The sequence below is a fragment of the Gossypium arboreum genome, chromosome 7 (assembly GCF_025698485.1).
Source record: "Gossypium arboreum isolate Shixiya-1 chromosome 7, ASM2569848v2, whole genome shotgun sequence".
NCBI classification, from domain to species: Eukaryota; Viridiplantae; Streptophyta; class Magnoliopsida; order Malvales; family Malvaceae; genus Gossypium; species Gossypium arboreum.
In genome coordinates, this window is record NC_069076.1 from 105669008 (window position 1) to 105692375 (window position 23368).

At 32.6% G+C, this 23368-nt stretch overlaps 3 protein-coding genes across 3 annotated transcripts; all 3 read left to right on the forward strand.

Moving 5' to 3' along the window:
* The first annotated feature begins 10477 nt into the window (after positions 1 to 10477).
* LOC108487694 (uncharacterized) lies at positions 10478 to 11440 on the forward strand. The gene has a single exon (XM_053031055.1). It carries the CDS (start codon positions 10478 to 10480, stop codon positions 11438 to 11440), a length of 963 nt encoding a protein of 320 aa, XP_052887015.1.
* A 1845-nt stretch (positions 11441 to 13285) lies between these two features.
* On the forward strand, positions 13286 to 17080 carry LOC108482485 (uncharacterized). The gene is made up of 4 exons (XM_017785623.2): positions 13286 to 14417; positions 14792 to 15016; positions 15956 to 16047; positions 16174 to 17080. The coding sequence occupies exons 1-4, from the start codon at positions 13350 to 13352 to the stop codon at positions 16841 to 16843; spliced, it is 2055 nt and encodes a 684-aa protein (XP_017641112.1). The 5' UTR covers positions 13286 to 13349; the 3' UTR covers positions 16844 to 17080.
* Positions 17081 to 19656: 2576 nt separating this feature from the next.
* Positions 19657 to 22578, forward strand: LOC108464653 (uncharacterized). The gene is made up of 3 exons (XM_017765004.2): positions 19657 to 20631; positions 21499 to 21754; positions 21973 to 22578. The coding sequence occupies exons 1-3, from the start codon at positions 20314 to 20316 to the stop codon at positions 22359 to 22361; spliced, it is 963 nt and encodes a 320-aa protein (XP_017620493.1). The 5' UTR covers positions 19657 to 20313; the 3' UTR covers positions 22362 to 22578.
* Positions 22579 to 23368: the final 790 nt, after the last annotated feature.

Consider the following 23368-nt stretch of genomic DNA (forward strand, 5'->3'; position numbering starts at 1 on the left):
AGTAGGTATAAATTGCTAAGTTTAAGTACATCTGTATATATTAATTCTATTTTTATTCTCAAGAATTTAGACCTCTATTTTTATATTTCAAAATTCAGTCCAAACTATTAATATTGTTAATTTTTTGTTAAATTCATGTTTATTACCATATCATTTTTTAGTTATATATTACCAAGTGAGTAGTTTTTTTTTTAATTTCAAAAGTTCACACTAACAAATTTAGCAAAATATTTTAATAGTATTAATAGTTACGTAACTATGAAAAGGTACAAAATAGTCATCCAACTATTCAACTTTGTATTTTTTGGTCATCAGCTAGCTAGGTGATAGCTTTGACCTCAGCATAATAGTAACTTTAACCTTCGATATTTATAAATTGTGTCAATTTAGTCTCAATTCTAAAAAAAAATACAAAATCTAACCCTTAGCATTTACACATTGTCTAATTTGGTCCTTTTATTGCAGTTTTACATTATTTTTTGTGAACCTTTCACCTACAAAATTAAAACAAAATTATCAGCTAAAATTGATTGAAAATATACAAAAAAATGAAAACACTCAAAATCTAAGATAATAATTTTCATATTTTTTATTTCTTTTAATATTAACCTCAATATCTCAAAGAACAACAAATCTGTAAAAAAAAAGAAGATAAAATTATACTATGTGTAAATATTGAGGGTTTATTTTAAAAAATTTAAAACTAAATTGACATAATTTATAAATGTTAAGAGTTGAAGTTGTTATTATACCAATTTTAAAGGTTGTCACCATTAGTCAATTAGTGACAATAAAAGATGAAATTAAATAATTGAGTTACGATTTTGTAACATTTTATAGTTAGATATCAAAAGAAAAATTTAATAGTTGAATGATATTTTTAATTTTTCATAATTCAATCATAAAAAAATTATTAATAATTTGGTGAATACTTATCCTATAATCAATTATGTCGCCAGTTGCCAGCGCATGAAATTCGAGGTAGTTACTAGTTATGGTTTAGGGCAGGCGACAGAAGAAAAGGAAAACGTGTGCAAAATGATGACAAGGATTCCACGTGTGGGGATAGATATAAAGAGAATTGAAGGTGGTGGTGGCCCCATTTGCTTTCTCTTTTTTCCTTTTCTCTAGATTTTCCGATGTTCCTTTTTGACTATGATTAATACTCCTTTCTTTCTAAATTGTCTATTCTATCTTGCTTTTATATAAAATTTAGAGTAAAGGCCTAAAGTTTATTCAACTAGTAGTACTTAATTTCCAAAAATTTGAAAATAGTTATTGAATTATTTAAATATTTTTATTTAAATCACTAAACTATTCAAAAAAATTATGTAAGTCATTAGGTTGTTATGTTTCTTTTTTAAAGTTCAGCTACCAAGCTCTAAGCAATAATTCGATAATCAGTATGATGAATCAATACCCATCAATAAGTAAAAGAGCATATCTTAGATCCAAGTTAATTTGATAGTCAGTGTCTGAGATTGAAGAACAAAAGAACTTAAATTTTGGCTCGCAAATTCATGATGTTCAAAGTTATTTCATGAAAAAAAAACTAAATTGTAGAAGAGAAGTGAAATGAGAGCTCTCGATTGATGCAGGTAGTGTGGACAAAAAAGGTCATCTAGTAACGATTTTAACAATCTAGTAACTTAAATGAAAACTTTTAAATAATTCAATGACCATTTGGTAATTTTTTGAAGTTGAATGATCAAAATGTAAACTTACTAATAGTTCAGTGACATTGGGTGTCGTTTACCCTATAAAATTTACATGAGCAAAACGTATCTTTTTTTTTTTAACGAGGGATTTATTTACATTGCTATAAAATTAACATGGTTTTATATATATTTTATAACCTTTTATACTATTGATGTTTTAACGATTCAATCATCATTTTTTAATTTCTTCCATCTGAATCAAACACATTAAATTTGGAGTAAAGAAAAAAATAACTATTTTTTTAGATTAATTATTTGGTACACAGGCGGAGGAAATCTTCAACTCTATAAGTAGGGTTAAGATTTTGCCACATGTCCCATTTATTTATTTAAAAAAATTTTAAATACAAATTAATGACACATGAAAAATCTCAACTCCACTTATGGAGTTCAAAATTTCCACCGTAAGTGTTCCAAATAATTATCCTTTATTTCATGTAAAAAATTTTCAACCATTAAATATATATTACTATAGATAGTATTTTAGATCTATATGATAGAAATATTGGATCGGTTTAAATTTTTATATGTATGACAAATATTATTAGATTAATAAATTCAATGGTTAAATTATTAAAATATCAATTATAGAATAAGCTATGAAATTGTGTAAAAACTATAAGTTATACATTAATGCAAGTAAATCTCTCTTCATATTTAATATTATATAAAATAAAATAAAAATTTATGTCAAAATTTAAATAGATAGATTAAATATTAAATTTCAATATAATAAAAGAACTAAAATCATAATTAGATCAAAAGTCAAAGGCATCAAGATTTGTGGTATCATGAGAAAATTTAGTTAATTCGTGAGTAGTATTTTACATTGTTGAACACATTCTCTGTTAAGAGGATTAATTTCAATAGGTGCCGTGTGAAACTAGCATGGTTGAAAAATCGAATCCTTTTTATCTCAATTGATACAAATGAAGTTGAAATCAATATCTTACATAATGTATTTGATATGAGGAATGATGATGTAAGATAAGTTGGATAATACGATTCATTGCACTAATCTCCCACCATTAGGCAACTCTGATTTGGTCGAGATCAGTAGGGTTCAACAATTTTAACATTTCATCATAATAGACTTCATATTGAAATTAATGAAATAAGTAATTGTTGTCCACTTCCACAGATATATGGTGGTTACGATGGTTGTGGTGAATGCCCATCCCTTTTTAGCCATATGCCTTAATATTTGAACAAATTTAGCGGTCATGTGGATAATAATATTTATGAGACAAATCAATCAACATGCATTTAAATACGCTAGTTATATATATATATATATATATATATATATATATATATATTTAATTAATATAATTATTATTGTAACCCAATATAATTTTATTTATTGTTAATGTAATTATATTAGTTTAATCTCTTTAAAATTTTAAAATAATATGTTAATAAAATGATAAAATTATATTTTAACTTTATCCTTGAAAGAAAGGAGTGGAACAAAAAAATTTTAGAGTGTGGGAACTAAATTATAAAATTTTTAATATTATATTTGGTTGTTAGTGGTATTGCAATTTTCTTTTTGTAACATAGTGTTTACAGTTCTAGAAGAATTACAAAATACGGAGTAATCATAATGATTATTTTATTTTGAATAATAATTCATCCCCGTGCATTACTAGGATAAAATACGTTAAAACTGCCATCGACTAAGATAATATATTTAATAATTAATTAAATATATTCTTTTTTTATTTTAATAACAAAATCCATAATCCTCCAGGTCAAATTTCATCTTTAACAACCCATTATTGATTAGAGCACTTAATCATTGTTTAATATATCATTAAAGAAATACACAACTTGCATTAGGGTGGTGATGTCACTACACAATTCCTTTTTTCCACTATTTTTATCTTTAAAATGTTAATTAGTCCACTAATCACAATTATTAATAATTAATTGTAGTTTGGATTATTTGACTTTGCTTCCTTAATCTATGCGAAACATCAATAGGGACAAAACCAATGTCCAAAAATAATCAACTTCCTTACATCTAGAATCTCAAATATAAAGGAAATCAGATTTCTAATTTCATCCACCTCCAATTAATTTCAACATTATAAATAATTTAAATAAAAACAGAATAATTTGAAATTACCGAACTTTAAAACCAATATTTTGCAAATTGAGTCAGTTAGCACTGTTGTTATTACAATAATAAGGAGGACGTGGGTTTGAATATGTTTAACTTATATTATCATTCTTATTTAAGGGTTTGAGTGTTATGGATAATATTAAAATTTGTATAAAAATACACATATTTTAAAGATTAGATTGATGATTGAATCAGTTCGATTGTTGATCTTATAATAATTAAAATAAACAAATAAAAATGTCCATAAAATCATTAAAAGAATTTAAAAATAATATATATAAACAAAGTTTAATGGTTGTTGATTTTTTTGTCCCAATTTTTGGTTTTTTACCAATTTTGAGTTGTTCCCTTAGAGATCAGTTTAATTTCTTTGTCTAGATCAATATACTGATCAATTTCTAATCCAACCAGTCTAATCTAATTTCAACAACAGTGGTTAAGACTTGAATAACATGGAGACAAATTAAACTAAAGTCGAAATGATAAAAAAAAGGTTAAAATATGCCATTTGTACATTTTAAAATTTTAGAATTTGGTCTCTATATTTTTATTTTCAGGAATTTAGTCTCTTTACTTTTCAAAATTCAGGTTCAATTGTTAGTATTTTTTTGGTTAAATTTGTTGGTGTGAAAGTTTGAAATTAAAATAGAAAAACTCACTTTGTAGTAATGTAATTAAAAAAAGAGAAAAAAAAGACTTGTAATGAAAATGAAAGAATAAGGACTAAATTATAAAGTTTTTAAGAGTATAGAGACTTAGAACAAATTTTAACCAAAATTAAAAATCTCCACGAACCAAACCAGGTGAGTTGAAATTAAGGTTGTGGTTATATAAGTAGGCCTTAAAAGAAGTCATTTTGTCGTTGTGCTCCTCAAACTCCAAAACAACAACCACCACCAAAATCCAAGCAAAGTCGGCCATGGCTGCAACTCCATACTTGGTTTCAAGCTCCAAAAGGAATCTTCGTTGCCGATCTCGGAAACCCAGTTTGAGGAAACGGTGTTCGTCGATGGCAAAGCAGCAGAAAACCCGGTTTTATATCCTCGGACGTTGTGTCTCCATGCTTTTGTGTTGGCATGTTCATTCTATTTCAGATTGAAAAAAAGTAGTTCTTACTGTAAATTAAGACCAAAAAGAAAAGCAAAAACCGTTTCCAGACATGGATTCGACAAAGCTGGGTCTCAAGCTTCAATTGTCATCAAGGTTTCAGGTGAGAAGAAGAAGAAGAGGAAATAGCTGAAATTAAGGATGTTAATGATTTGTATGCTAAAAAGGAAGGAGCAAACTGTAAATAACAATTTTTCTTTTCTTTTTCCTCAGAAACCCTTCTTTTTATTTTTACGAACCACTGTTAAATTACTGTAAACACAGAGAATCTCTACAATTCGAACTCATGAGTTATAAGATGAAAACCTTTAGCTAATGCTCCAATAACAAAGACATTGTTTTCTATTTTCTTTTGATTATTACAAGTAAATAATGTTAATTTCAATAGCAAATATTTTTACTTTTCTCTTTTCAATTCTTTATCAATTCTATTTATGTTCAAATTTTTTATTAAATCCCAATAATCCCTTCACTTTCTTAGTGAGTCCCAAAGTTAGGTTACAGGAAAATTAAATTTAATAATTTGGACTCTAATACCCCCAAAAGATAGATTTCCTATTGACCCAAAAAAATAGATTGGCCCAACTAAAGTTTTGCATCATATTATCCATATTCGCCTACGCTTAATCTGCCCTTTGGAAATACTTGCTGACTGTAGTTATCGTTCGGAGTTAGAAAGAAAAAAGCCGAGTTATCTGTTTAAACTTAAATACTTATTCGAATTTTAAAGAATTTAAACAAAAATATTAGACTCGAGTTTATACAAAAATATATATATATATGAATTAGTCTCGAGCCCAACTTCACTTAACATATTTTATAAATTTGTAATATATTATATTATTATGTAATTTATAATATATAATATATAAAAATTAAACCTATAATATAATTTTTTTACATTAAAAATGTTAAGTTGTTTGTATGTAAATTTCTAATAAATGAAAATAATATATAAAAGTATTAAATATTTAAAATAAATATTTAGTCTGTCGCTTTGGCACGCTTCTCTATCTGTCGCTTTTGATATGATTTAGTCTTGATCTCTGGTTTTTTTCTGTCTTCTTTTCTTCTTTCTTTGTGTCTTATTCTGTCGACTTGTCTTTTAGTTTGGAGGGTTTAGTTTCTTTTTATTGGATGGATAGAGGAATAGCCGACTTAAATCTGAATGATGGTGAAGATGAGGCGTTTTCTTTACTTGTTGACTCTGAAGAACAAAACGCACTGTATGATTTCTGTTTGGTAGGGTGTTATCTTACGGCTAGTGTGGTGAATTTTCCTGCAATGAGAAACACTATGGCTAACATTTGGCATCCTTTAGAGGGTGTGCAAATTTCAGATCTGGGGGAGAAACGTTTTCTTTTTAAGTTTTTTAATGAGGTGGATATTTCTCGAGTTATTTCAGGCGCTCCTTGGACTTTCAATAATCACCTTTTGGTTTTCCATCGACTGGTAGAAGACCCTATGGCTGTCCCTTTGGTGTTTTCAGATTGGTGGATTCAGGTTCATGGTCTTCCTCCGGGCTTCTTCAGGGATTCTATGGCAGTTCAATTTGGAAATTTTATTGGAAAATTTCTGGAATATGACACGAAGCAACTATCCACTATATATATGAATTATATGCGGATTCGGGCTCAACTTGATGTTCGAAAATCTTTACCACGGCGAAAGAAAATTAAGATCTCAGAGTCCAAGTTTACTTATGCAAAGTTTAAGTATGAAAGATTAACTCTTTTATGTTTTTTATGTGGACGTCTGGGTCATGAAGATAATTTCTGTCCAATGAGATTACAATATGGAATGCAGGAATTAGAGATGGGTTGGGATTTATCATTGAGAGCTCAAGGGAGAAAGGCTTCCATTGTCAACAGCATTTGGTTGAGGGGGGAAGGAGACAACAATTTTTTTGGAAAGTCTAGATTTGGGCAATCTTCTAGTCACCAATCAAGCCAAAATAAGGGGAGAGAATCTGGAGGAAATTTCAATTTACCTCTTGGAATAAATTTAGAAGGTACCAAATTTCCTTCTGGATTGAATGAGTATCAGCAAGGAAATAATTCCCATCATAATGAAGATAATGACTTGGATCGTGAAAAAGGTCAACTTTCTGGCCTTGCACATTATGGTGTCATTCAAATGACTACTCTAGGTGGACTGGGTCGTTTACAGGAGAAAGGGGTGTCATGTATGGATTGTGAGCTAGAGGATGAACCTTTTCTCAATGATGAAGGAAAAAAAAGGCAAAGATCTAATTCTTTGATCTCTAATGTTTTTAATACTCAAGATTCATTGGAGGTTGCTGGGAAGAACTTTTCTCATCCTAAACAGATATCGGCGACTGCCATTGGGCAAGCCGACCGAAGGCAATGAAAATTATATGCTGAAACGTTCGAAGATTGGGGAGTCCGTGAGCAGTTAGAAGACTTCAGAGTATGCTGAAGATTTATCGTCCCCAAATTGTCTTCTTTATGGAGACTAAATTGAGTGCTACAAAAATGGAGTTTGTTTGAAGAAATTTTGGTTTCGTTAATGGTGTTGACGTCTCGGCTGATGGGTCTAGAGGAGGATTAAGCCTTGGATGGAATGGGAATAACTTAGTTAATTTGCAGAGCTTCTCAAAGAATCATATTGATGTTGAGATTCAAAAAGAAATTTTTCGATAGCGGTTTACAGGGTTCTATGGGGCTCTAGAGGTTAGATTTAAATCAGTGACTTGGGAGTTATTTCGAAGATTAAGGCGGGATAATTATTTACCTTGGTTGGTTGGGGGAGATTTCAACGATATTCTTTTTGCTCATGAAAAATAAGGAGGCTTGTTAAGAGAAGAGGCTCGTATGGAAGCTTTCCGTAAGACTTTGGAAGCTTGTCAATTGGAAGATTTAGGTTTTTCGGGAGCTTGGTTCACATGGGAAAGAGGTAGAACTGTTGAGCGAAATATTAGGGAACGCATCGATAGATGGGTTGCTAATGATGGTTGGTTTCAACAATTCCCACGGTATTTCTTGAGACATCTTCCACATTCTTTTTCCGATCATTGTCCTTTGCTCATTGATACGGAGGATGTTGGAATAGGTAGACAATCCGATAGATTTCGTTTTGAAGCCTGGTGGGTTTTGGAAGAGTCATGTGAAGCAGAGATAAAAAAGGTATGGAAAGGCAGTTTTGGATCTTTTTTATTCCGAATGGAAACATTAGCCACTAGGTTGAGATCTTGGGGGAATAGGATTAAGACCAAAAGAGGGAGGGAAGTGAAAAGGTTGAATAGGAGATTGGATGAGCTAAATTGTGAGGAGATTTCAGAGGAGAACTTGGGAGAAATAGTCGAGGTCAAACTTTATTTAAATATGGAGATGGATAAGGAGGAAAAGTATTGGGAGCAACGTCCAAGAGCAAATTGGTTGAAAATGGGGGACAAGAATACTTCATTTTTTCATAAATTTACTTCCCAAAGAAGACGTGCTAATCAACTCAAAGCTTTGCAAATAAGGGATGGTTCTCTTGTTTCAGATGGTAGGGAGATGGAATGCATCGCCCGTGAGTACTTTTCGGATCTTTTTGCCTCTAGAGGAATTGAGGATTTGGGACATATCCTATCCAGAGTACATTCGTACGTATCAGATCAAATGAACCAAAGTTTGTTGGCCACTTAGAAGGAGGACGAAATAGTTCAGGCGTTGAAAGGCATGGGACCTACAAAAGCTTCGGGAGCTGATGGCTTACCAGCAATTCTCTACCAGAAATTCTGACACATTATTGGTAAGGACGTTTGCATATATTGTTTAAACATTCTGAATAACAGGAAATCTGTGGGGGATATAAACAAAACACAAATAGTGCTGATTCCCAAGACTGCCAGTCCTAGCAATCTTAAGAATTTTCGTCCCATTAGTCTATGCACTGTTATTTATAAGATCATTGCAAAAACTATTGCTAATCGGCTTCAAAAGGTTTTACATGCGTGCATCGATAACTCTCAAAGTGCTTTCGTTTCTGGTAGACTCATCACCGATAAGGTGCTTTTGGCATATGAAGTGCTTCATTCGTTTAAAAACAAAAGATACAAGAAAAATGAATTCATGGCTTTAAAACTCGATATGAGCAAGGGCTATGATCGAGTGGAATAGAATTTCATTAAAAGCATAATGTCAAAAATGGGATTCGACAAACGGTTTATTGAGTTTATTATCTGTTGTGTTAATTTTGTTCAGTATTCCATTCTAATTAATGGGGCAGAAGGTTTAAGTTTCAAACCTTCTAGGGGCTTACGTCAAGGGGATCCTTTAAGTCCCTATCTCTTCTTGTTTTGTGGAGAAGGGCTTTCTGCGCTAATGAGGTTGGCAAGTCAGGATAAAAAGATTTGTGGAGTTAAAGTTTCTAGATTGGCCCCACCTATAACTCATCTGATGTTTGCTAATGATTGTATCCTGTTCGGAGATGTATCAAATCAGGGGGTTAATGTGCTGAAAGAAATTCTTGGAGAGTATGAGTCTTGTTCGGGTCAGTGCGTTAATCATGAAAAATCTACATTCTTTTTCAGCACAAATGTGAAGGATCAAGACAGGAGTAGGGTGTTTCAGGTGCTTAATGTTTGTTGCTTGACTGATCCAGAAAGTTATCTTGGACTTTCCAATGTGGTAGGTCGTAAGAAGAAAATGGCTTTTCAAAAGTTGAAAGATCGTTTGAAGCAGAAAATCAATAACTGGAGTATTAGGCATATTTCACAAGGAGGTAGAGAGGTTTTTATCATGGCTGTCTTACAGTCTATTCCCACATATTCGATGGCTTGTTTCCTTTTATCGAAATTGCTTTATGTGGAATTGGAAAATATTACGAGCTCATTTTGATGGAGGAATAATCATAATAGGCGGGGGATGCACTGGTGTAATTGGAAATCCTTATGTGCGCCTAAGAAGAAAGGTGGTATCGGATTTCGTCATTTGAGTTCTTTTAATATTGCTTTATTGGATAAACAAGGTTGGCGCCTGTTAAATAATCCTAATTCTTTACTAGCGCGTACTTTGAAAGCTCGGTATTTTAAAGATGGGGATTTTTTAAACTCCAGTTTAGGGAGGCTACCTTCTTTTACCTGGCAGAGTATCTGGGCCGCGAGGGGCCTCCTCTTGAAAAGTTTGGGTTGGCGGATTGGCAATGGTCAGAAAGCTTCCATTTGGGATGATGTTTGGATACCTGGAGATGATAATCTCATAATTCAGAATATGAATAATAATCAGAGTCTCATCAAAGTTGCAGATCTTATTGATGCAAGTTCGAAAAATTGAAAGTCTGATCTGATCAGTTTTACCTTTGATGAACAGATTGCAAAAAGGATCCTCTGTATTCCTCTTCCTTTGTTTGAGCATGAAGACACTCTTGTATGGTGGGGTGAGTTGTCAGGAGAATTCTCGGTCCGAAGTGGTCACAGACTTCTTTTATAAGAAGGTCGGGATCAATTACATTCAGATCACAAGCAAATTTACAAGAAATTATGGAAAATGAATCTACCCTCGAAAATCAAAATTACAATATGGAGAAACTTTGTAACTATATGCCTAGTTTTAGTAATCTTCATTATCGCAGAATGATGGCTTTCCCCATGTGTAGAAGGTGTCTAACAGGAGCTGAAACAAGGGAGCATATTTTCTGGGCATGTCTTCCTGCAAAAGATACATGGGAACATTTATATATGGCATGGGCTAGATTGGATGACAATTCAGTATTTACAGATTGGTTGAAAAATACCTTTGAGACTAGACCCATGACTTTCTGTAGAACGATTGTCTGCGCTTTATGGGCGTTATGGATGGATCGGAACAAATTCATTTATGAGGGGGTAAACCAAATTGGCAGTCAGATTGCAAGTTTTGTGCAAGCATATTTAAAGGAACTTGATGATCTAAAAAGTGCTATACCTGGAAGACGGATCTGTGTTGACAGATGGTCTGCGCCGATAGGATCCAGATTGAAAATGAACTTTGACGCAGCTTTCAACAACCACACCAAAGAGTCGTGCTCTGGGTTAGTGATTCGTAACAGTAAAGCAGAGATTATCTGTTGTAAAACGGAGATGAACTTGAACATACCGTCTGTTTTTTCTGCAGAAGCAGTAGCGTGTCTTCAGGCATTGAAGCTGGGGTTACAGCTTGGGTTGAGGGAGATTGAGGTTGAAGGTGATTCTCGAAGGATCATTAGGAAACTGCAAGAGAAAACAGAGGATAGATCGGAAATTTTTGGGTATTTCAAAGATGCTCAGTATCTCTGCTGTCAATTTAATCTTTGTGTTTTTCTTTTCACAAACAGGGAGGCTAACAGAGTTGCCCATTGTTTAGCACAAAAAGGACTCAAGAAAAGAGAATCTACTTACCTGACAAATATGGTACCTGCTGGTGCGGTGGAAGCGATGGCTGAAGACAGGAGGAGGATGGAGGTCGTGGGTGAGGTTTGGGGAAGAAGAGGTGAAGAAGTTGGAGAAAGTTTTCTGCAATTTTGATTTTGCTGAGAGTTCCAATGGGTTTTGATCTTTCAATGTGCATCGGGGTAATGAAGAGGTTTTGATGGGATTGATATGAGGCTAATTAAGTTTTCTGATGGCTTTTTGTTTCCCTATGCGTTTCTTGTTGATTTTTTCAAAAAGGGTTTTAATTACTGGAGTACAGCTGGAGAAGATGTTTCTAGAGCTCCCCTTTTTTTGCTATTTGCTGGATCTTGGTTGTTGGGTTGTTTTTTCTTTCGGTGTTTGTTTTTGTTTTTTTAGTTTTGGTTTTTGTGGGCTTTTCTTTGTTTGTAAGTTTGGACTGGTCTTTTATGACCTATATCATTTTGGTTTTGCTTTTGGGTTGGTTTATTATAATAAAATCCAGCGAATTTTTCTTCAAAAAAAAAATATGGATAGTTTAAAATAAATTTGGGTTAACTATTTATAAATATGAGCAGATTTGGACAATCTTTTAAACTCATACTTTAAGCAAAACTGAACTTGAATGTATAAAATGTATTAATATTATACTCAAGTTTAACTCAAGTTCTACATCACCCAACCTATAACCCTTGATATTCCCCATTTGTCTATTTCTTGAATTTTTGTAGCTTATTAACCATTGAATTATAAATTTTTAGGGTTAAATCAAATTTTAAGCAATGAATTTGACAATTATTTCTATATTAGAGCTTGAGATTTTTTATATGAAGGCTTAGACTTTTTTTTTGTCCAAATTAGGACATAAATTTGGCAATTGCTCTCACATTAGGACTTGAACTTTATTTTGTCCAAGTTAGTCCATAATGTTTCCTTAAAACCCATAAAGTTCATGCCTTAATGTGGTAACAATTGTCAAGTATAGGCTCCAATACACGAACAATTGCAAAGTTCAAGGACTAACTTGGACAAAAAAAATTAAGCTCCAATGTGGGAAAACTTGCCTAGTTTAAGTCTTAATGTGGGAACAATTACCAAGTTTAAGGTTTAACTTAGAAAAAAAATCATGCCCCAATATGAGAATAATTGCAGTTCAAGCCCCAAATAGTGATTTAACCCTAATTTTTAAAACGAAGAAGTAACTTAATTTAATTTTTAAGGTAAACTATACTATTAATCACTAAACTATGATGAGTTTTCGTTTTGGTCACTTAACTAAAAAAAGTTACAATTTGGTCATTAAACTATTTCAAAAGTTTTTTTTTTTATTTCAATCACTAAACTATTCAATAATTTTTGTTTAAGTTACTGGGCTATTAAGGTTTTTTTTTTTTAAAAGTTCCATCAACGAGCTTTAAGCGACGATTTGGTGATCAGTATGGTAGACCTATGTCAATGAATAGAAAAACATACATTAGATCCAAATTGATCTAACATTCAGTGTCAGAGATAGGAGAAAAAAGTTGTCTAAATTTTGGTTTGTAGATTTATGGGGTCTAAAGCCGTTTTATGAAAAAAATGAATTGTAGAAGAGACAAGAAAAGAGAGTTTTTGATTGGTATAACTAATGTGAACAACGAAAGTCATAAAACATCGATATTAATAACCAGGGACTTAAATGAAAATTTTTAAATAATTTAACAACCAAATTATATATTACTTTAATTGAATGATTGAAATGAAAATTTACTCATGATTTAATTACTGATTAATAGTGTATTTGATCAATAATAATAACAAAGCTGCGATCTAGCAGTAGATTTTGTTCAACGAGGTGATCTCGCTGCGTCCGGTATCATAGTACAACGAGAAGAAGCGACGTGGCGAGTTTTAATAAGCCGTTCGATTCTCTTTAGTTAGGAAAAACAATATTAGCGGGCTTTTTTGAATTTGAATCTCGTAATTCGTAACGGTTAAATACTCCACAATCCATTTCCTCTTTCTTCACGCTCCTCCCTTTCTCTCTGTATTACGCTCCCTCGTTATGGCTTCGCTTACTCCCGGTATCCTCCTCAAGCTCCTCCAATCAATGAATTCCTCCGCCCGTGTCGCCGGCGACCACCGTTCCGCCCTCCTCCAAGTGATCGGCATCCTTCCGGCTCTTGCCGGCTCCGACGAACTCTGGCCCAACCATGGTTTCTACGTTCAACTCTCCGATTCCCTTAGCTCCACCTACGTCTCCCTCTCCGATCGCGACAGTGAATTGATACTCTCCAATCGGCTCCAGCTAGGTCAGTTCGTTTACGTTGATCGCTTCCATTTTGAATCTCCCGTGCCACGTGTCTCTGGTATCCGACCGATTGCTGGTCGTCACGCTTTCGTTGGTTCACCGGACCCTCTCATTGCTCGCATTTCGTCTTCCAAGAGGGATTTCGTTGTACAACCCGTATCCGAATTCCCCTCGGATCCGGTTGCAGTTTATTTGTCTAACAAGAAGTTGGAGCAACGCACTCAAAGTGGAAATAAGGATTCGAAAATTGAAAATCCTAGAACAAGGCAGCCTCTCGTGCCTAGAGATAACGTCGAAGTTAATGAAAATTCGGAAAGGTTTTCGTCTCCGGTGGCTTCCAAACGTTCGGTTCCGACTGTGAAGAAAACCAATGCGGCGGTTGTGGAAAGAGATCCGTCTCCGGCGGGGAAAGGAAAGAGATCCGCATCTCCGTTACCTTCGAAATGCATGGTACCGAGCTTGATGGCAGGGAAGGAAGATAATAAGAAAATTGGTAGAGAGTCGGTGATCATGGTACCTTCGAGGTATAGGCAACCTTCTCCCAACGGGAGGAAGCAAGCATCACCAGGTGCTCGAAGACCGTCACTTTCTCCGGCGAAGAGGTTGTCCGGAGGGTTGAAGGTTTCGCCGGCTGTAGGGGATTCGAAGAAGAAGATGGCATCCATTGTTGCTGGGATTTCGAAGGCGTCCGAAGCTTTGGTGGGTTCTGCCAAGAGTAGTAGGAAGAGCTGGGATGAGCAACCAGAGAAAGGTTCAGGGGAGCTGAAGGAAAAAGCTTATGTTAAGACTAAGCCGGATCTGCAAGCTATTTTGCGGACTCAGGTAACTAAATTGGCTTTCTTAATTTGCTAGCTTGATTAATTAATCACTAAAATCCTAAGAAGATTAGGATTATTTGAAAATTGATATGTAATTGCATCAGAGAATCTCTTTATTCTCATTCAACTACTAATGGAAAATCCCACATTAGACATTAGTTTTCTTTTTCTTTTAAAAATAGTTAAAAGTTTTCAATGGTGTTTAAGGTTCCTATTTAAAGAAAATGGAAACTGGAGACAGAACCAATTATGCTTTCAAGGAATCAAGAATGAGAGCATGGAATATTTTCTAGTAGATTATCATGTAAAATTTGAGTTTTATGTGCCTCTTTGTTGCCGAATTTTCTGACTTTTCGGCAATATATTTTCCTTTCCCAGACGGCCATTTCAAGACGTTTAACTGATGTACATAGTCAGAAATCCAATGATGGAAATTCTTCAAGCAATGAGAAAAGAAAAGCTAGTTCACCTAAAGATGGTTCTGCCGCAGAGAAACCAGCACGTGGAAGTGGGGCTCTGGAAATCACCGTCCATGAAAAGAAATGGACTGATGGCAGTGTTTCATGGGATACCCTTTCTGCTGACCTTGCAAAGCTTGGAAAGGTATGGGGTTGTGTCGGGAATTATCAAGAAGCTATCAAATCCTTCTTATTTTTGCTTTTTCTGTTTGCTTTCCTATTAAGAGAGTGCTTGTTTGATTCGAATTTCCTGTTTAAGATGCTTGCTTTCTGATATTATCTTGTCTAAACTGAAAAAAAGGTGATCTGATGGATTTGGGAGAGTAGAAATAAATATGCTGTAGTTTCTAGTAAAGAATTAACTTCTTATACTTTCATGCTTAACACTTGGTAAATAGTACTAATTGTGTCTAGTCTTTGTTGTTAGCAAATGTCATTGGTTATTCAAAATTTTCAATGCTGTTGAAACCATATTGAAGTTTCATTATTCACACATAAGTACAATGCTATGATTGTGGGAAAACTAGTATCGCCACTAATGAGTGCTTGTCACCATCATTGAACTATTGTTATTATCCTAAAGTTTAGATTTAAGCAAAATATGTTCTGTGAAAGAGAGGCTATTTCATGTATTTGGTGGGTTTTTAGAGAATCATATCTCTTTACTCATATTTAGATATGTATTGGACGCAAGTAGGATATATTTCAGTTTCAGTTAAGTTGTGCTTTATACAATATTATTTGTAATTATACTTGTATAACTTCTTAAAAAAAAATTGGCCACAAGTATTTCAAACCATCAAGGTCGCACTGCTGATATTGTGCTTAAACGTCTTGGCTAAATATTAGATAAATTATGTAGAATTGAAGTTTTGTCCGTAGCAAATGACTCTAATCATAGATCAATGCATTTCAATTGTTGATGTCTTAAACTGCATTCCTTTGTTTGATTTGGATCTAGAACATAATAATATAGTGTTAATGCTAGGGATTTGCAGGAATGTTGATATACTTGAATACACTTTAATGATAAGCAAATGATAACAAAATATTTAGTTAAACAAAATACATTGTGTGAATGCAGGAAGCTATGCAAAGGAGAGTTCTTGCTTCTAAAACTGCAGCAGAGGCATTGGAGGAGGCCATCACTGCCGAGTCTCTTGTTAGGAATCTAAGGTTTGGATCCATTAAAATCTTGCAATATTAAGCATATAAATAAATGTAGCAAATAACTTGATGCATAGGCCTAAAAGGCTTATATTCTGTGCCTAATTTTATACTCCCAACCATATATGGTTCCAGCATGTTTTCAGAACTTTCCTCTAAATCCAAGGCTGGGAATCCTTTGCCAACCATTGACCGATTTTTATCCATTTACGACGACGTCGTAAAGTACACTGGAATTGCTGAAACTGTTGCAGCTGGTTACAAATCCGGCATTGAAGAACACTCGAAATCATCTTCTCTATGGGTTGAAGCTGCAGTGACAACTGATCTTGAAATAGTCTCCCTTCTAACCCCTCAAAACAATGAATCTCTATCAGCTTTACAAATAAACCTGTGTCAGCATGCTTCACGTCAGCATGCTTCACGTCAGCATGCTTCACCCAAAAACCAACTCAAAACCAGTTCAATCCCACAGCTGCAGCAAAATAATAATGCTGCAATGTGGACTAGAGGTGAAGGGATGAAAGAGACAATGCACTTTGCAATGAACTTGAAAGTTGAGATGCAAATGTGGTTTATTGGTTTCATGGAGGAGTCCTTGAAAGCATTAGTATTAGATTGTGGTTCCATTGCAGCGGTTTTATCACAACTGAAACGGGTCAATGATTGGTTAGACCGGGCGGTTTTGAAAGGGGATGAGGTATTGGTTCACATGGTTGAGAAATTGAAGAGGAAAATCTATGGGTTTGTTATTCAGCATGTGGGTACCACTTTTGATAATTCCTCGCATTTATCCTCATATTGAATATTATTAGTTTTTATTTATTTATTTGGTTTCTGAATAAAAAGTTATGTCCTTTATGTAAGTAATGCAAATAGCATGGTTTTAGTATATCAAAATTCATTTTGTCGGTGCTTTTTGAAATTTGGTTAGGTATTTAAATTTTTGGTTCGAGATCTTCGAGTCTAGTGTTTTTAAATTTGTTATTTTAAACTCTGGAATTTTTTGAATTATTTATTTAATTTTTATAAGTTTGCACTATTTTGGTCATTATTATTTTCAGATTTGAGTTTATTAAGATGATTAGTTTTTTATGGTTAAATTTGATCAAATTGACTGTATACTTGTCATATCATCCTTCATTGAGCCACTAAACAATTATATTTAAAGTTAAAATTTAGTAAAACTTGATCTTGACCTCGCCAAGATATATAGAGAAAATTTCTTGTTCACTCCTTCTAACTTGATAACACATTATTCAGTCTTCTCATATCAACTTCAACAACATTATTAGTTGATGTCCACCACAATATCGCTTGCACTTATAAGTTACAAACTATGCCAAGTTAATCTCTTTTTATAAATACAACGTCTCAATACTAAAATAAATGATAAAGACATAATATTAATCATATAACTCACAGTCAAATATAATTTTTACCTTCTTAAATAATTATTTTAGTGACTCTTTGTACCAAACCATCACCTTTATTTATCAATAATATCTCATATAACTTAATTATTATAACAAAAATAAATTAATTAAATGGAATTTTTAAATTCTTCAACCAAAAGATAATTGAAAGGTTGAACATTTTGAATACGTTTGGGCCCAAGCATCACCAAAGTTTGACCGAAATTCTCGAATTTGCCTATATTCCCACAAGCCACAACTAAGTTTAGCTTTGAGTCGGCAAGTTAGGCATCCTTTCATTAATTTCTTGGAAAAGTATTTTAATTGTAATTTTGTAATTGAATCGTATTAAATATGGATTTCCTTTTGCCTTTAGTTAATCATTTTATCAGAGCAAAAATAACTTATATTTCAAACAATAAATTATTATTTAAATTTTATTAATATGGTCCAAACCTGTGGTCTCACTAAATAAAGCTAAGATAATAAATCATTGCAGAGGATATATAAAGAAATATGTTAATTTGTGACTTAATCTAAATAATAAATTCATAAATTCATTTGCACATCAAGGTCCATGAGTGCCCCTTGGTAACATGTGATTGTTGACTTTTTCCCATCTTAGTCCATGGAAAAGTAACAAAGATAATTTATTTAGAGTGCGACTTTATTTTTAGTTTAACTCTTCCTACAGATTCAAAATTTAATCCTTCTCCTTTATTTTCACGTTATTAAAATCTTCTTTTATGTGTAAGTCCAGATTAATGACTCGTTTGTTATTAGTGTTAGTGGTGACAGTTTTTTACAAAAATATCATACATTTGAATAATATGTAAATTTATTATTATTATTATTATTATTATTATTATTTTACAAGTACAATTATAACTTCAAATATTATGCATTTGAATTGTTTATAATCAGAATCAAACCGTAAGTAGTTTAATTGTAGTAATAACCAAAATGTATATGGAGTTGTGTTATAATAGCTCTAGAGATGACTTAAACATTGTGAGATTTAAGTTAAAATAAATTTAAAAAGTGTCTACATATGGAAAGTGAGCTTGCATGTCGTAAATATATCGACTAAGGTGCTTCCTAAGGGGACAAAACCACTAGGTGGGATAATACCTTTTGGTGAGAGTCTAAGACTCAACTCCACTCAACAAGGATAAAGCAACATTTAGCTTTTGTACTTGACAATTCTTCTAAACATGGTCTCTAAATAATTTTTGGTCTATATTTATCTATAAATTTGGCAATTTTTCTCAATTTGGTCTTTAACCTGGATTTTATTAAGGAGTGATGATGTGGCACTTTGAGATTATATCACATCATCACTTAATATTTTTTTTACAAATATATAAAATCTAAAAAATACTCATTTAAAAATATTCAGAGTGTCATGTCATCATAAATCAATAAAATCCAAGTTCAGGACCAAATTAAGAAAAAAAACTATCATGTTCCGATATTAATGTATACCAAAATAAAGTTCAAGGACTAAAGTGAAAAAAGCTACCAAGTTCAAAGACTAAATGTTGTTTTATCTTGTAAATTTATTATTGAATTTTCACGTAATCCTTATTGTGTGACTTAACAAAAAAAAAAGAAAAGAAGTCACATCATTTCAAGAATAATAACTAACGATGTTATTAATTTTTAACCCCTTAAATCAAAGAAATAACGAGCTTAAATACATTTTAACCATATCGTCCTTATTGTTACAATAACAATAATACCAAATGCCAACCAAATTATTTATTAATTTAAACCGACTAATAACTTTATATTATTATCACTAAAACATAATTAGGCTACCTAATTTTAAAGTATGAAAAAAAATACTACTAACAAATACCTTAATTAATTTTTGAGTAGAGATGAATAATTATGATCTAATTAAAAAAGGAATTATGGTCTAATCTTTATTTTTAAAATAAAAAAAATTAGTTACATTTATTTATAAAGTGGGTCCAAATGTTTGCATGATAGCCAAATGTCATGTAAAATTTCTTTTCTTCCTATCCACCATAAGTACCATTTATTTATTTTATTTTTTAATTTCACAAAAAAATTGCCAAAAGGTCCAATGGGCCATTTCTTCCCAACCACAAAGTCCAATCTGATCATCAGTAAATCGAACGGTTCATATTCATCCAACTTCACTTAAAATCCCTACATCTCTGAACACAGCACCCACCATTAAGTACCCTAAAATCAAAAAAGCAAAACAAAAAAAAAAAATCCAACCTTTGAAACCCATTTACGTGCATTTACCCTAAGAAAGACCCATCATTCGCCACGTTTCTTTCTATAACAAAAATTTTTTTTTCCCAGATTCCAAACAGAAAAAAAAAAGGAAAATTTTTTATAAAGGGAAATACATAAAAGAACAGAAAAGGGTTTTCTTTTCGTTCTTTATTTCATGCTCAGTTTTTTTTTTTTCTTTTTTGTATTTATTTTTACATAAGAAACTTGTAAACACTTAACCTACATTTGAAGAACACCTTGCTTCCTTCACTTTTGTTCTTTTTATTTTTTTATATATAATATTCGTTTTCCCTATTTCCAGAAACCAAAAACGTGATTCATCACAATATTTTCCGGCATTTCTCAGATCATCCCTGAAAACCCAACCAAAAAAATTGAACCTTTTTATCAGTTTCACGTTTATTTTCACTCTAAAAATATCAAAATTTCCCCCTTTTTTTTTAACTTTCTTTCTGCAACCCCAGAATTTTTCATTGCTTGAAAATCGTTTCTTTGATAAACTACTGTTATATTTACAATTCTATTAAAAAAAAAGTTCTATTTTTGGCGTGGGGGAAGGATTGGATAAGAGATAAAAAAGAAAAAAATGGCGGGAGGAGGGAAAAGCAGGAAGGAGGATCCTTTGGTGATTAACAGCACCAATGTTTTTGCTGCTCTTGGTAGTTTGAAGAAGAAGAAGAAGAAGGGAGGTGAAAAGGAAAATCTGGGTTCATCTTCTAAGAGCAAAGGGTTGAAAGGATTGGGAAAGGAAGCAGAGAAAAAAGAGGTGTTTTGGGCCCCATCACCTCTAAAGGTTAAGTCTTGGGCTGATGTTGATGAAGAAGATGATGATGATTATTACGCTTCAATGGCTCCTCCTGGTTCTGCTTGGGGCATTCCTAAAGAACCTGAACCTACTTTAGAGGTCAGCACTTTGTTTTTTTTTTTTTGTTATCATTAGATGATTTGATGCTTTATTGATGTTGTTAATATACGTATGTTTATGTATGATATAATCTTGGGTCATGAAAGTATGTATGTATTTGGTGATGGAAGGGATGATTTTGTTCATGGATGATGATTATGAATCTTGTAGATGTAAATGTAACAATGCTTGTGTGGATTTATGAACATCATGATGAAATTTGTATGTATGGAGGGTCCATGTCTTGTTAGGCATATTGTCTTCAAAGGCATTCATGAATCATGATGAACTAATTATGTTTAATAACATACATGTTCTATGTAGTTGCTAAATTAGATTCTTTTTGTTTGTTTTTATTTTAAACTCCGGATTGATAGGATATTGATGAATGGTTCTATTGATTTGATCATTCTTTAGACTTTCAAATGAAGTTAAACTCGATTCTTGAAGCTAACACATGTATGGTGTTGTGTATTTTAGGTTTCACTCTATCCGGTTTACACATGTACGTGTGATTGATGTCCCGTGTTTAACTGTTGAATGCCTATTAATTTTGTTTGCACTTGTATTTAGTCCTTATTTGGTCTTTTTCGGTTAGGGTTAACGTTCAACGTAGTGGCAATCGAGTTACAAAATATTTATGCCGGTAAACTTGGTGCTATTTTGTGCTTCTGAATCAGCTGACAGTAGTGAATATCTTTCCAAATTGAATCTTTCGAATATCAGTTCTTTTTATGGTATTACTTAGTTTGATGTTGTGTATAACTGTATCTTTTACTACCATATGTTATCATTTGAAGGAAACAAACTTTTAAAAATGCCATAAGGATATTATAGATTTGGTTTTATTTTGTTTTTGCATTCCAGGAAAGTGAAAGCGAGGAAGATGGTCTTGAAGAAGTCGACGATGAAGTTGAAGAAGAGCATGAAAACGAAGCTGAGACACCAGTAGAAGTGCAGCCAGTTACTACGAAGGCTCCCGAAGCATCTGCGGTTAATAAAGAAGCGGAAAGACAGCTTTCGAAGAAGGAACTGAAGAAGAAAGGACTCGAGGAACTGGATGCTGTTCTTGCTGAGTTAGGATATACGAAACAGCAGACAGGTGGCTCGAATGATTCCCATGGTAATTAATATCAACGCACTTATGCTTCTTAGTCTTTCAACGGGGCAAATAGCATTTATCTGAAAATGTAACGAGTTGAAATCATAAACTTCTAAAATTTTGAAGTTGGAAGCTGAGACTTTACGTCAAGTATTGATTGATTGTTACAAGTGGAGTTGCTCATTATTCACTGTTTATCGATTTCTTAGTGGTTTTTCACGTGCTGGTACCGATCACAGGTGATGAGCAAGGGAAAATTTCAGAGAGCAATGGGAAAATCGAAAAGAAAGAAAAAACTCCAGCTGAGAGCAAGAGCGCCAAAAAGAAGAAAAAGAAGGATAAATCATCGAAGGAGGTGAAAGAATCATCACAGGTCCCGGGTGAAGGCAGTGTTAACGTTGGAAATGAAGCCAAAGAAGCCGGTGAAAGCAATAAGCCAGAAGAGACGCCTGCTGTTGATGTGAAAGAGAAGCTGAAAAAAGTTGCTTCAGCTAAAAAGAAAAAATCGAGTAAAGAGATGGATGCCGCGGCCCGAGCTGCCGCCAACGAGGCTGCTGCAAGAAGTGCAAGGCTTGCTGCTGCAAAGAAGAAGGAAAAGAATCACTACAATCAGCAACCGGTGCGGTAAAGTGGGTGAAAGGATTTCGGGATTTTTGGTTTTATCATTTATAACTTTCAACATCATGGACATTTTACCCTCCCTTTGTTCCTTTTTTGTTAATGCGAAAATAAACATCAGTATATGGTTTTTGGTCAATTGGAGTGTTAACATGGCATTTTGATTTAAGAGAGAAAAATATAAATGTTCATTTTAAGCTCAAATTCAATGCTATTTTACTGGTAAATTGTGCATAGCAGTATATTAGGAACTTGAGCAGTAGCTTCAGGGTTCGAAGTGGGTTTATTATTGTTCGAGATCATCCCTAGATTCGTCTTAGTGTAGATTCAGTGTGTGCGCGTGTGATGTTGAACTTTCATTGTGTATTTATATATATATATATGTATATTAGGAACTGCAGAGCATGCCCCATAGTGTCTTGAAAACTGCAGCTATTTGGTGATGTATACCCTATCCTTCCATAATTTTTTCTCTTTAAAAATTTTATTCAATAATTATATGTCATGTCACATCTACTTCATGAAATTTTAATAGGTTAGTTTTTATTTTATTTTACGAATAAAGATTAATTTATCTAATATTTTAGTAGAGAAGTAAAATGAAATTTTAATATAAAGATTAGTTTTTTTTATTTTACTTAATAAAGAGTAATTTATTTAATATTTTAGTAGAGAAGTAAAATGTAATTTGATTTACTAATATAAAATTTTCGATGATACTTTTATATAGAGTATATAATATAGAGAGTTTGACATTGATAAGGCTCTAAATATTAAGTAATTAATATAAATTATTTATAAAATTTAATTTAAATATTTATATTATTATAATATATTTAATTGAGGTGGTATTATTTCTGAATTGAGTTTTAATTTTGTTGTAAAATTATTTAAAATTTATTATGTATTATTAATTGGACTTTACTTTTATATATATATATATATATATATATATAAAATCTTTCAATGGTTAAATGCTATCTTTTAAATTGTGAATATAAGATATATAGGTTTGAT

Excerpts from the sequence above, each read along its gene's own strand:
- LOC108482485 (XM_017785623.2), top strand. The coding sequence starts at position 13,350 with ATGGCTTCGCTTACTCCCGGTATCCTCCTCAAGCTCCTCCAATCAATG. Across the intron at positions 14,418-14,791 it reads AAGCTATTTTGCGGACTCAG|ACGGCCATTTCAAGACGTTT; the intron begins GTAACTAAATTG and ends TTCCTTTCCCAG. Across the intron at positions 16,048-16,173 it reads TCTCTTGTTAGGAATCTAAG|CATGTTTTCAGAACTTTCCT; the intron begins GTTTGGATCCAT and ends ATATGGTTCCAG.
- LOC108487694 (XM_053031055.1), top strand. The coding sequence starts at position 10,478 with ATGGAGAAACTTTGTAACTATATGCCTAGTTTTAGTAATCTTCATTAT.
- LOC108464653 (XM_017765004.2), top strand. The coding sequence starts at position 20,314 with ATGGCGGGAGGAGGGAAAAGCAGGAAGGAGGATCCTTTGGTGATTAAC. Across the intron at positions 20,632-21,498 it reads AACCTGAACCTACTTTAGAG|GAAAGTGAAAGCGAGGAAGA; the intron begins GTCAGCACTTTG and ends TTTGCATTCCAG. Across the intron at positions 21,755-21,972 it reads TGGCTCGAATGATTCCCATG|GTGATGAGCAAGGGAAAATT; the intron begins GTAATTAATATC and ends TACCGATCACAG.